General features: G+C 46.4%; 1 protein-coding gene across 5 annotated transcripts in view; it reads right to left on the bottom strand.

Moving 5' to 3' along the window:
- SRF (serum response factor) overlaps positions 1 to 17,216 on the bottom strand; it is a 75,461-nt gene that overhangs the window by 47,689 nt on the left and 10,556 nt on the right. For 4 of the 5 annotated variants that reach the window (XM_084829048.1, XM_084829046.1, XM_084829047.1 and 1 more), the window contains exon 2: positions 7,090 to 7,356. In XM_084829048.1, coding sequence (XP_084685174.1) covers positions 7,090 to 7,356 — 267 coding nt within the window. Of the gene's footprint in view, positions 1 to 6,813; positions 6,815 to 7,089; positions 7,357 to 17,216 lie in introns of all 5 variants that reach the window. The other variant, XM_084829050.1, reaches the window with a different exon arrangement.

Below are 17,216 nucleotides of genomic sequence, written 5' to 3' on the forward strand. Positions count from 1 at the left end.
GGGTGGCCAGCTATCAGGGATTCTGTGTCAGTGGATTTCTTTGGAATCCACTGAATCCTTTCTTTGGAATTCCCTGCCACTGGAGGTCAGGAAGGCGCCAACGCTGTGTTGCTTCCAGCGCCTCCTGAAAACAGTTCTGCTCCAGGAAGGATTCCTTAAATGACTACCCACGGTTTTTCTTGGCATTTTTAAAAAATAATTTTAATATGGCGTTTAATCTTTCATCTTTTTCACAACTGTACTTCTTGTGTTCACCGCTTCAGAATCTGTTTGGATGGAGAGCAGTGTACAAATGTTGTAAAGAAATGAAATAAATAAAAGTCCTACATCAGCAGGGGAGTTGAAGTAGATCAGGAGTGGATAGAAAGTAGCTCTCCACGCGTTTTGAACTTCAATTCCCAGCTTTCCTGACCACTGGTCGTGCTGGCAGGGGCTTCTGGGAGATGAAGTCCCAAGCATCTGGAGATCTACCTTCTGCCGACTTATGGACTAGATGATGTTCCTTCCAACATGATTACAACTTGGTAGGTCCAAAACACAACGTTGAGAGGGGTTGTACTCGATGGTCTTATAGGCCCCTTCCAACCCTACTATTCTATGATTCTATGAATTTGGTCCACGGGCAGCCAGTTGGCTATTCCCTATTCCAGTGTTTGTTTTAAAAATAGATAGTTGGATTAGTCAGTTCCACTCCTTCGTCTCCTTATCTTATGGCTGCTTCTGACATTTTGATTTTCCTATATGAAAATCAATGTAATGTAGAAAAGTTCACAAAAGCCACACAAATGTAGGGTAACATGCATGATGCTTGCACATGGATCTTCTTTGCACGTGCAGAGATGGCAAAAAAACCCACCAACAATCACAGCTTTAATGCATTTCCAACACAGGAGTGCCTTCTAGGTTAAGTAAATCATATAATCTGAAACAGCCCCTACACTGGGGGAGCTAATGTGACCAGAACTCATACCACAGCAGGATGGACTGTGGATTAAAAAAAAAAATACAGCTACGTTTGTTTTTCTCTCAGCAGGAAAGCTAAAGCTGTTAGCATTTCACATAAGTGAAATGGGGCTTGGAAAGAAAAGTTCATTTGAACATTTGCTGCTACAGAATTCGGAGCATGGGCTGGTGCTTCTAGGGTTTGGGGGTTTGTGTTTTCTTTTAAGACTACATCTCAGTAGACTGCCCCATGCCCTCTGAACACATCAACCAGAAGACAGCCCCAGTACTTCTACTCCTGGCCCTATCATAGCTCAGACAATTCCAAGATAAACAGTGCAGGCTGCCTGGGATTACTAGAAGTCTGGAGGGCCTTCATTCTGCTGCGCAACAAACCCTACCCACTCCCTTTACTATAGAAGCATATGCCACCCTGCTCTCACCTTCCCTAACCTGGTGCACTCCAGATGTGCTGGACTGCAACTCCCATCATTCCCAGGCTAGTTGGGAATTGCATAATTGTAGTTCAATATAACTGGAGGGTTGCGGAAGGCAGGCAAGTACAGTATCAACGCAGAGCTTTCGCTTTATAAACCATCTTGTTTCTATTACTCATTATTGTGGGGAATAGTTTTTAAAAGGATGTGCAGGCAGCTCCTGGTAAAGACCTCAAGAGACCAGAAGGGATCTCTGGGATCCTACCTTCAGCATCTGAGTTCCTTGCAAGTCTCTCTCTTTCTCCTACTACACCAGTTTCTCTCTTTCTCTCTCTCTAAATCTTTGGGGTCTTTCTTTATATGGCTTCGATCATCATTTCCCACTTTTTCCAGGGGTCCAATGCAAAAGCTTACGCTGTTATGAAGATTCAGACACAGCACTCGTTATGACAAACTACCATCTAGACCTATCTTCCCCAACTGGGCATCTGCCAAATGTGTTGGATTACAATTCCCATCATCCCCCAGCCAGTATGCCCAACAGCCCTGCTGGCTGGATATGGGACCTGTGGTCCAACACATCTGGAGGGCACCCAGTTCAGGAAGGCTGGTCTAGACGCCCGCTCCCTTGCATGCTTTATCCCTCTGGATCTAGAACGAGGCGCACCAACAGTGGCACACGGATGCCCATGCCCCACCAGCCTCAACCTCACTGTAGCTCGAGTGCAACTGGGGTTCTGAGCTCAGAGGCCTCCCCCCAGCTCACTTCCTACTTTCTCTCTCTACCTTTCATGCTTTAGCAGGCGCTGCTTGTTGCCAAGGTGCCGTCTTCCGTTGCTATGTTATTCTGTGTGCCAGAATGCCACCGGCTGAAAATGTTTCCATGGCAAGTTGTGCACTGTTGCCCCATAGGTGGGTTTGGGGAGGGAGGTAGAGCCCAAGTGAGCTGGTTGAATGGATATGGTGAGATAGGCCCAGGAAAGACAGAGTCCCGCCACCACCACAGACCTGCATATGACTCTCACCTCACACAACATTAAGCTCCTAGGTCTTGTTTCACATGTCTAAGTACAAAAGGGAGGTGCCTGCCGGCCAGCCACATCCAAGCAAACTGAAACAAAGCAGCTGGTAGGGATTCTCCTTCCTGAGTAATTTAGGTCCAGATCTTCCGAAGCCGCTCGTCTTAGTTTATTCATTTTTTGGCAGGCCCAACATCTATTGGATCCTTCTTCCAACTCGCCTGAACTGCACAAAGGCTGAAGCTTAGGGACAGAGCAAGTGTGTGATGCACACATGAGACAGCAGGTTCGGTTCCTACCGTCTCCAGTTAAAGGTATCACTGTTGTACAGTGGGCTCATCTCCTCTGTTCCAAGGCCAAAGCCATTCAGTCCAAAACCTTAGATCAGCTTTCACCAACCTGCCACCTTCCAGATGTGCTAGACTGCACCTCCCATAATTCCCAGCCAGTGTGGCACTCCAGACCTTGTGCAGAAGATGGAGTGGTTTGAAGAAGGACCGTGGCCATGCTAGCTGGGAATCAGGGACAGCATCAAGGGTAGGCATGGTTGGGCACCTGCTGAGAGCCCACACCCCAGCAGGGGCTCCTTGGAGTAGCTCCTCCTCTTCACCGTTGCAATCTGCTTGTTCAGCAGCCTCTTGCCCGAGCCCAGGCATCAGTGGTAGTGAAAAGGAAGAGCCATCTGCCTATTTGGTTCACTGACTTGCTTCCTGCAGAGCAAGTGAGTGGTAGCAATGAGGAGAAAGAGAATGAGCAGCAAATAGCAGCTGGCAGACTCACTGAGAGAGGGGGCCCATTGAAGGTGTCTTGCCTGAGAGCCCTCAAAACCCTGGAGCTGGCACTGCTGGGAGCTGCAGTCCAACACATCTGGAGGGAGCCCAGTTGGGGAAGGGTACCTTAGGTTTTGTCATTAGTCATAAAACCAAGCTCTGAAAAGGTAGCACAAGTTCAGGAATTGGCTCCACACTAAGGGATGGCTGGGGAGAATAAAAGCCTCCTCTAACCCATAATCCTTTCTCCAAAAGGTCAAGAGTTGCACTGCTCAGCACAAAAGGCCATATACTTTTAGCCTCTGCAGTCAGTCTTCTAAAATGCATGTCTGACTGCATGGGTGGAGAGGAGTGGGATTATGGGCAGGGAATGCATTCCATTCCATATGACACTTTTAATGAATTTCTTAAAATGGGAGGCAAGAAGAGATTCCGAGCTACCTTGCAAAATACTGCCTCTTTCCTGCACTGTGCTAATCTGAAATCCCCAGTGCAGGTGATGGGAAAGAGAGTTGTTGTTGGTCATAACAAGAGGCATGCTGGATCAGGCCAAGGCGTATCGAGTCCAGCACTCTGACTATATAGTGGCCAACCAGATGCCTGTGGGAAGCCCACAAGTAGGACATGAGCGTAGCAACACCTTCCTGCTGGTGTTCCCCAGCAATTCATTTATAGCAGTATACTGCCTCTGACAGTGGTGGTGATATACAGCTATCATGACTAGTGGCCATCTACTATCAGTCAGAGCAGTCTATATTGGGAAAGATGGACAAAGAGTCTAACAGGGCAGCTTCCTATATGAGGAGGGGCCATAACTCAGCGGTAGAGCATCATGCAGAAGACCTCAGGTTCACTCCCCAGCATCTCCAGGTGGGGCTAGGAACACACTCTTCTGGTGTCAGTCGGCAGGGCAAGGAAACTTAGGAAAGTATGACACAAAGGGAGTGGGAGATGGGTGAGAGGAAAGAATGGGGGTGATCGTGATTGGCCTCAACCATGTTCTTGGGCATCTGGCTTATAAAGCAATGTACACTCCTGCATCGACATGTGGCTGTGTCTAGGTTTTGCCCTGTAGTACATGAGGGAAATGTTAAGGCGCACACACGGTATGTTGCTTACCTCAAGGTCACACCAGCATTAAAAACTTTTGTGAATGCAAGGGGATTAAGAAAACAAAAATCCCAATTCTGTGAACAGACACTTCAGAATTCAAAAAGGGTAAGTTATGGGGAAAATAACCCTAAGGGAGGGACCGCAGCTCAGTGGTAGAGCAAGCAGGAGGTCCCAAGTTCGATCCCTGGCATCTCCAGGCTGGGCTAGAAAGGACTCCTGCCTGACACCCAGAGAGCCACTGCTATTCAGTGTTGACAATACTGGGCTAGATGAACCAAGGGACTGACTCAGTATAAGGCAGCGTCCTATGTTCCTGTGATGGATAGAGCTATACAGAGCATTGTGGCAAAAAGCTTTCAACTCACCAGGTAGCTTCAGGCAAACGCTGTCTCCTCAGCTATGAAGTTTCCCACCTGCAACATGGGGATAACAACAATACCACTGGCATTGGCAGGGGGCTAGACTAGATGACCTTTTGAGATGCCTTCCAACTCTATGGTTCTAGGGCTCCTGTAAGGATTACTGATATAATGCATGCATTCAAGAGGTTCAACACCCTAAAGCACTGTATAAACAGCGCTGTATTTCCTTAAAGGAAAGCCGCACGGGTAGCAGTCCAAGACCTTCTAGTGTCTTGGGGTGGGAAGGCAATTCTCAGTGTGGTCAGCTACCCCCTTCCTTTCCTGATGCTGTGGCTGCTGGGAAGAAAGTAATGAGTTAAGCCAGCAGAGGAGCTGGTTGGAGACAGAGAGAGAAAGAGAAATGAAGGAATAGTCTGTTCAGCCAAGTGTTTCAACTCCCCATGTCCTCCCTGCCCCCTTCCAAAGCAGCACCAAAGCAAGAGACAGCTGCAGCTTATAAGGAATGTGAGGGGCCCAGCCAGGGAATCCGGGGAGGGAAACCAGGCCTTATATGGCCACGGAGGCAGAATCAAATTTTTATCAATGAGCCTGAGTGCAGACGCCCAAGGAGAGATAACGGAAAAGCAGACCTGCTCAGCGAGGGCATGAGAGGAAGGCTAACAGCACCTGTCATCCTGCCCCGCACCCCACCCTCAAACCAGCACGGGAGCCCACCACGATGCTGACGGCAAAGCATGACACAAGCTTGCTTCCACTTCGGCAGATGTCCAGCACAGTTGACAAGGAGCAACTACTCAAGTCCTAGGGAAGGGCAGGAGGAGACAACCACCCAGTAGGAGTCATGCTCTATGAATCCTGACAACCCAAACAAGCACAGCCCTTCCTCCTGCCAAAACATTAGTTTACCAAAGCTGGATAAAAGACCCTTGACGTAGACAGACAGCCGACGCTTTGTGTTGGCACCAGAAGTAAACTCCAACAGAATTACCTTGCTAGGCTTAGCCAAGCAATCTACTTCATCCAACAAGGCACAAAAGGCAATGGCCTCTTCCTGTTACATTTGTCCCCAGCATCTGGTGCTGAGGTTTAGTGCCTCTGAACATGGAGGTTCCATTTAGCAACCACAGCCAATAGTATTGACAGATTTAACCTTCATCTTTTTTCTTTTTAAGCCATCTAAGCTTGTGGCCATTTCTGCATTTTGCGATAGTTCAGTTCCAGAAGCTAATTATGCACAGAATATTTTGGGGTGGAGGGGAGGGGTATATTTAACCTACCTCCAAACAATTTCATTGGGTGATCTGAAGTACTAGCATCATATGAGGGGTGGGGAATTCTCTCTCCACAATGTTCGTAATTTTCACATAAAGCAGATTCTCAACCCTAATACCTCTGCCCCCTGAGATCACATAATGCATTCACCCCCAAATGCCCATACCTTTTGTTTATAAAGCAGGGATGGATAACTTGCACCATCCCTCCCTATTGGCTATGCTGACAACTCCCACCATCCCTCACCATTGGCTATGCTGACTAGGGCTGATGGGAGTTGTAGGCCACAGGTTGCCCAACCCTGTTATCAAACTAACTTCCCAGGATTGATAGTGCTACAGCCTAAAAGACCAGCTCTCAAGGGACTATTACAGCACACATTTTACTGGCAAAATCTTGGCAATTAATTCATATGCCATCAATTGATCAATGGAAAAATAAGAGATGGACTATTGTGCTTATGCATAACATTACTAGTTATAAACCACTCTGGCACAAACAGGTGAACTCAGTTCCAATGTTTTAAAAAATCTGGATTCCATTTATTAGCTATTGAAATGGATCTGCTGAATTAGTGACCTTGTATATACTAATTATGAACTTAATGTTGTGTATAAGACTATGTATTGGAGTATCAATATTATTAATAATAACATCAGTTTTAAAAGATCAATAGTGCTACGGGAATTATTAATAATAATAATCAGTTAAAAAGTCTAACAGTGCTGTGGGAATTAACTTTATTAGCTCAGGACTATGTAGGAAGATTTAGGACAGAACTAGGCAACCTGGTATCCTCCAGGAGTGTTGGACTACAACTGCCATCAGCCACAGCCAGCAAGGTGAGGGCTTATGGGAGTTGTAGTCCAAAACCTCTGGAGGGCTCTGGGTCACCTACCCTGGTCTAGGAAGACTCCCATAACTCTGATGCAGACTCCCAGCTGTGCACAGCAGCAAAACAGCCAATGCCACTTCCCATTCTAATTGTACCACCCAGAGGCCAAGGGCTTCCAAGCCTTACACATGAAAGCATATGCAGAACTCTACAGTATACAACCCATGGTCTGTTAGAAGACAAGGATGTAAGCACCAAGCTCTTGCCTTCCCCAGAGACCTTCAGAAACAATTCCAACAAGCCCTCCACAAGTAGGAATCAGTGAGTGGGAGATTTTACCTTTGTTTCCCCACTGCTGTCCGACTCGGACACCTGATAAGTGAGGTCCGTTTCCTCAAAGCCTGTAGCGCTCATGCGCTGATCAGTGGTTGGGTCCGACCGAGGAGGGGAGTCAGGAGAGTTCAAGCATGTCTGAATCAGCGCTTTCCCCGTCTCACTGGTGATCATGGGCTGCAGCTTCCGCGTGGCAAATGTGTAGACATGGCCCGTCTCGCTGGCCACAAGCAGCAACACTTGAGTGCCCGTTAGGGTGGAAAGTTCATAGGCCTGCAGGGCAGAAAGAGTAACAGAGGCAACAGTTAGGTAGAGCCCTTTACAAGATCTTGTTACCAAGGAGAGGGAGCACAACTGGACACATCTCACAGCAGGACATTCAACGCAGTTTTAGTGCTAGTCCCAAATGGTGAGACACCACCTTCGTGCAGCATCCGCCATCTCTTCGGCCTCATTCCGAGCCTTCCTCCTAAAAAGCACCATTAAAATAACCAAACCAGGATCCGGTGCTATCATCCAAGTGGTCCTGGCCACATCACAGCCTTCCCACCACTTCCCCAAAACTGCAAACTCTTTGGAGCTCCAATGGGCTTCGAGGCACAGCAATAAATCATCAATAAAACAGTGGTATGGCAAATAAGACATTGAGTAAAAGCCATCTGAAGCAGGTGGGTTTACAAAACTTTTTTAAAAACTGCAGCTGAGGGAGCCAACCACACATCCCTGGGGAAGGAGTTCCATACATCAGGAGCCACCACAGAGAAATCCCTCTCCCTAGCGCCCACCAATCTAACTGGTATTAAAGGCAGGCCAATGAGTAAAGCCTCCGACCCTGATCTTAAAGCTTACTGTTACACAACGAGTAGCCAGAAACTCTCTGCTGATCTACTGCTATCAGAACAACTTCAAGTAGCCAACATTATCCCTTTGCTGGCAGAAATTCTTTAAGGTTCCAGGCTAGGGTCTTTCCCTGTCCTGCTTCCTGAAATCCTTTAACCAGATATCCCAGGGACTGAATTTGGATTTTTGCAGTTTGACCATAGGCTCTCTTACCACAGAGCTTACAGCACTATCTTACCTATTTCCGTACCAAGATAAAACATACTTCTAGCACCAAATAAAAGCTAGGAACAGCAGTGGGCCATGCATGCAAACTCCTTCTCCAGGTCATGGTCACAGCCTGTCCCAACCTGGTGCCCTTTAGGTGAGTTGGACTACAACTCCAGTCACCTTTGGCCAGCATGGCCACAGCCATTCTGGGTGGCCCATGCTGGCTTGGAATGATGGAAGTAGGAGAAAGGAGTGAAAGGTTCACGAAGGCTGCTTGATATTCTAGTAGGCTTTGCTCCTTTCTCCTACTTCCATCACAAGCAGTTCTTACTGTAATGAAGAATTCTGGGAAATGGGAAGAGGCATTAAGAGGACAGCATCATATTCACTCTGCAACATGGGGTGTGTGTGGGGGGAGACAGGGGAAAGCTTAAAAATAGAGAGCACGTAACATCGAAGACGGAATGACGATTGGGCAATCTGATAATAAGGTTACTCAGGAGAGGATAACCGAGGACACAGGAGGAGAAGGGAGACTGCCCTAAGATAAGAAGCGCCTGGCCTTCATGAGCTGGAAGTGTAGCCTCCAAGTCTGAAAGCTTTCATTTTGGCCAAGGAAAGTATAAATAAATCCATCTTTCTGTATCTGCAACGTGCCATAACCTTTATCAGCCATCTGGCAAATGTGTTGCTCCCTCTTTATCTGCAGTGCTCATTGCACTCTCCACCCTCATGGCTTTGGCTCCAGTAACCCAACCAAGCCCCAACTTGCCAACTTCTTTGAGACCCCGCCTGCCTCACCATCTATCTAGCTCTGCAAAACACAAATCCAATATTCTTGCATACCCCAACTTGGGGGAGTAGGGGTGGGGGCCACTTTTCAGTTAAGTGATCATATAGCAAGCACTGAAGATATAAGAAGAGCCAGCGAGAGCCAGAGTGGTGTAGTGTTTAGAGTGTTGGACTGAGCCTCAGGAGATCCAAGTTCTTGTCCCCGTTCACCCATGAAGTGCACTGGGTGACTTCAGACCAGTCACTGACACTCAACCTAACCTACCTCACAGGGTTGTTGTGGGGATAAAATGGAGAGGACCATGTATGCCACCTGAGGTCCTTTGGAAGAGGAAGAAAGGAAGGATATAAATGTAATGAAGAAGAAGAAGAAGAAGAAGAAGAACCACCACCACCAACAACAACAACAACGCAGGAAGGTGACTTAATACAACAGGCTAGACAATGGCTAGGTTCACACAAGATGACAACTAATACTCCAGGTTGTGTGAACCCAACCGCACTAATAGATCATGGTTTGTTAACCACAAACGACCCACAGTTCACAACCCAACAACAAACCATGGGTTCTCTTCATGGGTTGTTCATGGTTGGCTGGGTTGGACAAATAGGCTGGGTTCACACAACACAGCAGCCCACAGTTTAACAGCAGCCCAGGGTTCAATGATAACCCACATTCAACCTGGAGTATGGGTTGTCATGTTGTATGAACCCAGCCTATTATCCAGCCCAGAGTATTGCCTATTCTGACCAGCAGCTGCGATCCAGAGGCTCGAGAAGGTGGTCTTTCCGTGCCTGCTACGCCATCCTTTTTTAAAACTGGAGGTCCCAGATATTACATAAGAACATAAGAGCCATGCTGGATCAGACCAAGGGTCTATCTAGTCCAGCATTCTGTTCACACAGTAGCCAACCAGCTGCCAACCACAAACACAAAAGAAGGGCATGAGCACAACAGCACCTTCCCACCCATGTTCCCCAGCAACTGGTGTACATAGGCTCACTGCCTCTGATACTGAAGGTAGCATATATCCATCAAGACTAGTAGCCATTGCTACCTTTCTCCTCCAGAAATTTGTCCAACACCCTTTTAAAACCATCCAAACTGGTAGCCATCACTACATCCTGTGGTAGTGAATTCCACAGTATAACTATGCACTGTGTGAAGAAGTGCTTCCTTTTATCTGTCCTGAATCTCCCACCAGTCAGCTTCATAGGATGACCCCAGGTTCTAGTATTTTGAAGGAGGGAGAAAAATGTCTCCCTATGCACATTCTCCACACCATGCATAATTTTGTACACCTCTATCATGTCTCCCCTTACCCTCCCTTTTTCCAAGCTAAACAATCCCAGCTTTTTGTAACCTTCTCTCATAGGGGAGATGCTCCAGCCCCTTGATCAGTTTAGTTGACATTTTCTGCACTTTTTCCAGCTCTATAATATCTTTTTTTAGGTGTGGTAACCAGAACTGGACACAGTATTCCAAGTGTGGTCACACCATAGTTTTGTATAGGGGCAGTATGACATTGGCAGTTTTATTCTCAATTCCTTTTCTAATTATGCCTAACAGCTTGCCTTTTTTTTTTTTTTTTGCAGCGGCCTCACACTGGGTTGACATGTTCATTGAGCTGTCCACCACAACCCCAAGATCTCTTTCCTGGTCGGTCACCGCTAGCTCGGATCCCATCAGGTTATACTTGAAGTTAGGATTTTTTACCCCAACGTGCATCACTTTACACTTGCTTACACTGAACTTCATTTGCCATTTAGATGCCCATTCTCCCAGTTTGGAGAGATCCTTTTGGAGCTCTTCACAATCCCTTTTTGTTTTAATCACCCTAAATAATTTGGTGTCATCCGCTGACTTGGGCACTTCACTGCTCACTCCTAATTCCAGATCACTTATGAACAGCTTGAAAAGAATTTGTCCTAATACAGATCCCTGTGGGACACCACTATTTACTTCCCTCCATTGGGAGAACTTACCATTTATTCTTACTGTCTGTTTTCTGTTCTTTAACCAGTTACTGATCCATAAGAGGACCAGTCCTCTTATTTCATAACTGCTAAATTTGCTCAGGAGTCTTTGGTAAAGGACTTTGTTAAAAGCCTTTTGGAAGTCCAAGTAAACAATGTCTACCAGATCACCCCTGTCTACAAGTTTACTGACACTCTCAAAGAACTCTAAAAGTTTAGTGAGACAGGACTTACCTTTGCAGAAGCTGTGTTGATTCTTTTTCAGCAGGGCTTGTCCTTCCATATGCTTACTAATTTTATCTTTAATAATGCCTTCAACCAAGTTACCCAGAACAGACGTTACGCTAACGAGTCTGTAATTTCCCAGATCCCCCTGGTTCCCTTTTTAAAAATTGGTGTTACACTGGCCATTTTCCAGTCCTCTGGTTAAACATAAGACCTTCCCCACATGTTCCACCACCAAGCCACAGTCCCTCCCATCTGAGGCCAAGGGTGGGTAGGTAGGCAGGTAGTATAAGCAACTGGAGGGTTCTTGGAGCGAAGGCAGAAGGAGAAGAGCCCTGCTGGATCAGACCAAGGGTCCATCTAGTCCAGCATTCTGTACACAGTGGCCAACCAACTGCCTATGGAAAACCCACAAGCAGGAATGAATGCAACAGCACCCTCCTGCTTATGTTCCCCAGCAAGTGGTGTACATAGGCATACTGCCTCCGATACTGCAGGTAGCATAGAGCCATCAGCATTCGTAGCCACTGCTAGCCTTCTCCTCCAGAAATTTGTCTAAACCGCTTTTAAAGCCATCCAAATTGGTGGCCATTACTGTCTTGTGATAGCGAATTCCATAGTTTAACTATATGCTGTGTGAAGATTGGGTGAAGAAGGGTATTGTTATGCCTTATGGTGCTGAGTGATTAAATAATAACAATCATTTACATCAAAAAAGTGCTACAGACATTCTGAACTAATTCACACTGTTACACATGAGGCACCAATTGTGAATGGTGCATGCAGGTTTATTTTTTTTTTATTTAAAATTATTTTAGGCTGCCTTTAAGGCTAAAACTTTCCCAGGTTTAGGAACAACAAAATGCAGAAACTGTGTGGCAGGGAGAAGAGATGATTATGGTGTTTGCGGCTAGGCCATACTGCAACAAATCCTGGTGTAGTTCCTTTAAAAGCAAGACAGAACATTGCATGCTATTGATTTCAAGGTGATTCAGTCTTTAGCAGCTGAGCAGACAGTTATCTAGCAATGGGCAGTTAACAGATAACCACTGGCCATGCTGCCTGGAGATTAAGGAAGTTGTAGTCCCAACACATCTGGAAGGCGTCAGGTTGCCCAACAGCACCCTCTTGGAGCTGCACACTCTGTCAGATGAGTGCCGAATTGTTCCTGGAACTGCCCGGCTGGACCAAACCAAGGCTCATCTAGTCCAACATCCCAACCCAATGTCTCTGGAAAGCTCACAAAGCATGGCACGAAAGCACTGGCCTTCCCAGGTTGCAACTTATGTATGGAGTATTATTTTGGAGGAGAAGCTATCAGAGACAGTGAGCCTATGTACACCAGTTGCTGTGGAACATGGGTGGGAGGGTGCTGTTGCACTCATGCCCTGCTTGTGGGTCCCTGGTCGACAGCTGGTTGGCCACTGTGTGAATAGAATGCTGGACTAGATGGACCCTTGGTCTGATCCATCAGGGCTCTTCTTATGTTCTTAAGGTAATCAAACAGCTTAGCGCTGCTAGAGGTCATCAAGACACAGATAACTTTGGGAAAATATGGTATGGCTTTATAACCTTTATTAATTCCACTGCTGTAAGAAAACTGCCAGGTACTCATGGTAAATTGTGGAGAGAGACTTTTAGGTCAGCCTCCAGATGCTTTGGACTATAACTCCCAGCACTCTTGACCACTGGCTGTGCTCATTGGGGCTGATGGGAGTTGAAGTCCAAATCTTCTGAAGGGTCCCAGGTTGGGGAAGGCTGCTTTCGATGAACCCACACTTACTGCTTATCATATGCACTGTATTCCGCATGTGCCATGACCTATCAATGAATGCACCCTCAACAAATTTCTTTATGAGATATCTAGCTTTTCTTTGTTACTGAATTGTTAACAAATGGTTGATGAATTCTCGTATTTTCTGAAAATTAAAAAATAGTGAGGTTCCAGTTAGCAATCATAACTAATAGCTGCTAGAAGATGGATCCTCTATGAATTTGCTGAAGCCTTTTTTGAAGTCACTGAATCATATATTTGGAAGGGACCTCAAGGTTATCTAGTCCAACCCACTGCCGATGCAGGAAATCCACTGGCACAGTGTCCCTGATAGGTGGCCATCCAGCCTCTGCTTAAAATCCTCTAATGAAGGAGGGTCCACCACCTTCTAAGGCAGCCTGTTCTACTATTGGACAGCTAGTACTGTAAGTTCTTCCTAACATCTAGTTGAAAACCCCTTTCTTGTTATGTGTTCCTGTCGGTTCGGATCCTATACTCTGGAACAACAGAAAATATATTTGCTCCATTATCTATGCAGAGCTGAATTATCTGAAAGAGTTCATTGTGCAATGGATCTGCACTCAGGATTCTGACGACTGCCAAAAGTGTGGTGACCTCCATGAGTCCAATAACTGGAATCCTTTGGATTATCAAATAACCCAGATTAAGGGTTTAAACCTTAACATCTATGGACTGCTGCTGCCAAAGTTAACTCCCACATGCTAAAATGAACAGCAAAGAACAGGCCAGTCCACAAGGCCGATGCATGCAGTGCAAACCTGAGTTCAACCATCTGGGCAACTGAATTAAACATCACCATTGTGCTTTTTCCCCTTACTCCCCCCCCCAATCTCTTTCCTTGCCTCTCCTCTCTTTTGAGATTGTGAGCTTGAGGGCAGGGACTGTCTGACTGTTGATTTTTGTAAGCCACTCTGGGAGTCTATTGATTGAAGGGTGGGATATAAACTCATTGAATAAATAAAATAAATGACAACCCCTCCGATATTTCAAGATGACAACCCTATTGCCTCTCGTCTCTTCTGCAGGCCAAACATGCCGGCTCCTTCAACCTTTCCTCCTAAAACATGGTCTCCAGACCCCTCACTATCTTTGCCACCCACTTTTGGACACAGCATTTTGCAAGTTGAAACTGCTGCACAATAAAGTAGCCGCATTTTTCAACTGCACTTTTTGTAATAAAACTTAAGTTGTCACCAAAATGTAACTGAGCTGCACTATTTCGTCAAAGATTTCAAAATTAAAGAGCCTTAAATTCCAGGGCAGAAGCTTCTCACAGCATGAGCTCCTATACAGATATGGGTACAAGTCAAACCTGTCATAGCCAACAGGAATTGCCTGCCCACATCTGTAGGCAAGACACTGCAGGGAGGGCTTCACTCATTTCCACCCATTTTCATATGCATGTTTTAATCAAACTCATGCGACAGTTGTTTCTTTCACTGAATAGTCCATTAACTAGTTTATTAGTGGACTGTACGAAAGACTGAGGACAGTGTCTACATCCAGAACTTTGGATGGATTTGTTCAAACTGTTGTGAGCATGTGCTTTATTAAAATTCTAGCTACATGTCTCATCTAAAGATTACGGACAGATAAGTAGGTAGGATTCCATAACAAAGAGGCAACTTTGTGAAAGAGCCATAAACTTTACATGCAGAAGGTCTCTTATTTAATCCCTGCCATCCCCAAATAAAAACAGTCAAGTAGCAAGTGATGGGAAAGACCTCAGCCAAGAGTTGTTGCAAGTCAAAGTAGACAATACTGAGCTAGGTGGACCAATGTTCTGATTAAATGTACTGAACTGCCCTACATTGAGTTATGCAGTATAGTGCCAAACCCCACAACCCCCTGCGTGCCCTCCACAACTGCTCTAGAGGAGCCCCCTGATTAATTCCTCTACCAGTTAAGGGCACAATCCTATGCATATTTAGACAGAAAAAAGTTCTACAACTCCCAGCATTCTGCAGTAAGCATGGCTGGCTGGGAAATGCTTGGAGTCCTAGGGCTTTTTTCTGTCTAAACAAGCACAGGATTGAACCCTAAATGAACTAAAGAAGGGCTAAGCAACCTTTTTGGACCTGAGAGCACATTTGATCATTTGAAAAAGTGTCCCAGGTGCCACCACAAATTGCTATGGGGGGGGAAATGTTGGGGACACCCCTCCTTTCTGGATTCTCACTTTTCTTGCCTCCTCACCACTCTCTGGATTCTTTTTTTGCCCCTCCGCATTCTAGATTCTCTCCTTTCTGGCCTCCTCTCCAGAAATTTTTTTGCATAGGACTTTGTCCACATCTCTAATGAAGTCTATGGAGAGATATTGCTCCACTGACTTTAACGGAGTTGGGAAAAAGGGTCCCCTCCTGAAAAGCAGGAGGTGGGGAGCCCATTCCCTACCAAGGATCCTGTTGCCCCAGGGGCCCATAGGGGGGTTGGGTTTCCCCCTCCACACATTTTAATGGAGAAGTCCCATTTCGCAAGCAGTACCCTCCCAATGGTGGAATGACAGTTCTGGAGCCAACCCACTGATTGGGGCCAATTGTAATTGATGAGAGCAAGTTTTAAAGGGTGAAAGACTGAAGGACATGCTTGTTTATTTTCAGAAGCATTACTGTAATATGGGATGAAAAAGAAAACCTTGGTCTTTGCTTCTCAAAGCAAGTGATGGCTTTCATTTACTGGGGGAGGAATAACCCAGACTTGGAACTGTGGTGTTAGCACAGTGGGTGCCAGCCAGCAGTTGGGAGGCCGCATGCTCGCTTTCAAACACCCCATAGTTCGTTTGACCATGGGTTGCTGTGATGTCCGAACCAGGCAGCCTGGACCTCCTCAAACAGAACCCTCAAATAATTACTTTTTTCCCTCCAACCTCTTTGTCAGCCAGTTCCTTCTCCTAGCCTTAGCATGAGTGAACTGAAAAGCCAGTTAATGGGCCCACATAATTTGACAGTATACAAGTCAACATTACCTTTCATTGCTCCTAAGCATTATTTTCATGGGCCATCGTTTACATGTTCCCTAGGCTACACCCTCCCCCTAGTGCCTTTCACACTTACAGTGCTGGGTTCTACAAGCACTGGCCTGCGCCTCAGTTTCTAATCCACAGGCCTAACACTGTAAAGCAAGAGTACAAGACAAGAGGGGTTATTTAGCTGTTTGGCCATGTTTATAGATATCCCCCCCCCCCTTTCCAGTCTCAACATTCTGGAGGGCTCTCCTCCAAGAATGCTACGAGACAAAGAGTCACCCCATCATGCATGTGCAAGACGGTGCCAACATGTACATCCAAAAACATTTTTTGCCAAGACCTCCCACTGGGTTGTATCCCACGGTGCTCTTCCGCCAGCACAGCAAATTGCTCCTGCCCCTCCCATCCAGAGCAAATTTGGGGGACGTGCAGGAGGAGGAGAGCAAGGGGAAGTCCCACTGCATAAGTCAAAGTCCACTCATGCGACACTGGATTTAACTGGATTTACCCTGGAAATCCAGGACAGTGTGTGTGGGGTGGTGGAAGAATAGCACCTCAGCATTGGCTTAACCGAGATGTATCCTGGCTGGGTTTCTGCACTTTTTGTGTTCCAAGGAGAGAGATTTGAGGCCTAAAAGTGCAAGGGGGGGGGGGTAGGCTGCTAGTTCTGATTACACAGTGAGGAGCGAAAGTTACTTTGCATATACTCAGAAACACTCATGATTATGTTACTTGTCTGATCTCCTGCTATGTGAAGTAGGTTCCAGGTGTCAGATCAAGCCCTGGTTTTCTGCCTGCTCCATACACGGAGCCATTTCCCAATCCCTTTCATATACTTTGCATTGGTCAACTTGCAATTAACCCTCATTAATTGCTACGCACACGAGGGGGATCAGAAGTCGCAGTGTAGAAAACCCTACTGTTTAAAACAAGCAGTTGAAACATACTCTCTTTCCTATGATCAATGCTTGGGCCATGTACACACAACACTAAAACTGCCCACCGTCACCACAATCAGTGGCAACAAGCATCATGCCAGACCCAACAATAATAGACCCTGAGAACCACAACAGCTTTGCTCTCCACCCAAGTCACTTACTGCAGGGCCTTTTGTCTCCAAGCCAAAAGCAATGACAGGAGGAACATGGAAAATGGCCTACAACTGACAGTTCAACACAGACCATCATTCAGCAAGAGGAAGCAGAGTCGGCAGAGTTTTCAGAGCGTCGGCCAAAGTCATCAGCAAGGACTGCGCCACAACCTGACCTCTCTTAGAGCTTGTACTGACCCCCTGAGTGGCGCTGCCTACGTGCAGGTGCCCTTTACCCC

The sequence above is a fragment of the Heloderma suspectum genome, chromosome 1 (assembly GCF_057233095.1).
Source record: "Heloderma suspectum isolate Gila_16-S chromosome 1, 16-S_ref, whole genome shotgun sequence".
NCBI lineage: Eukaryota > Metazoa > Chordata > Lepidosauria > Squamata > Helodermatidae > Heloderma > Heloderma suspectum.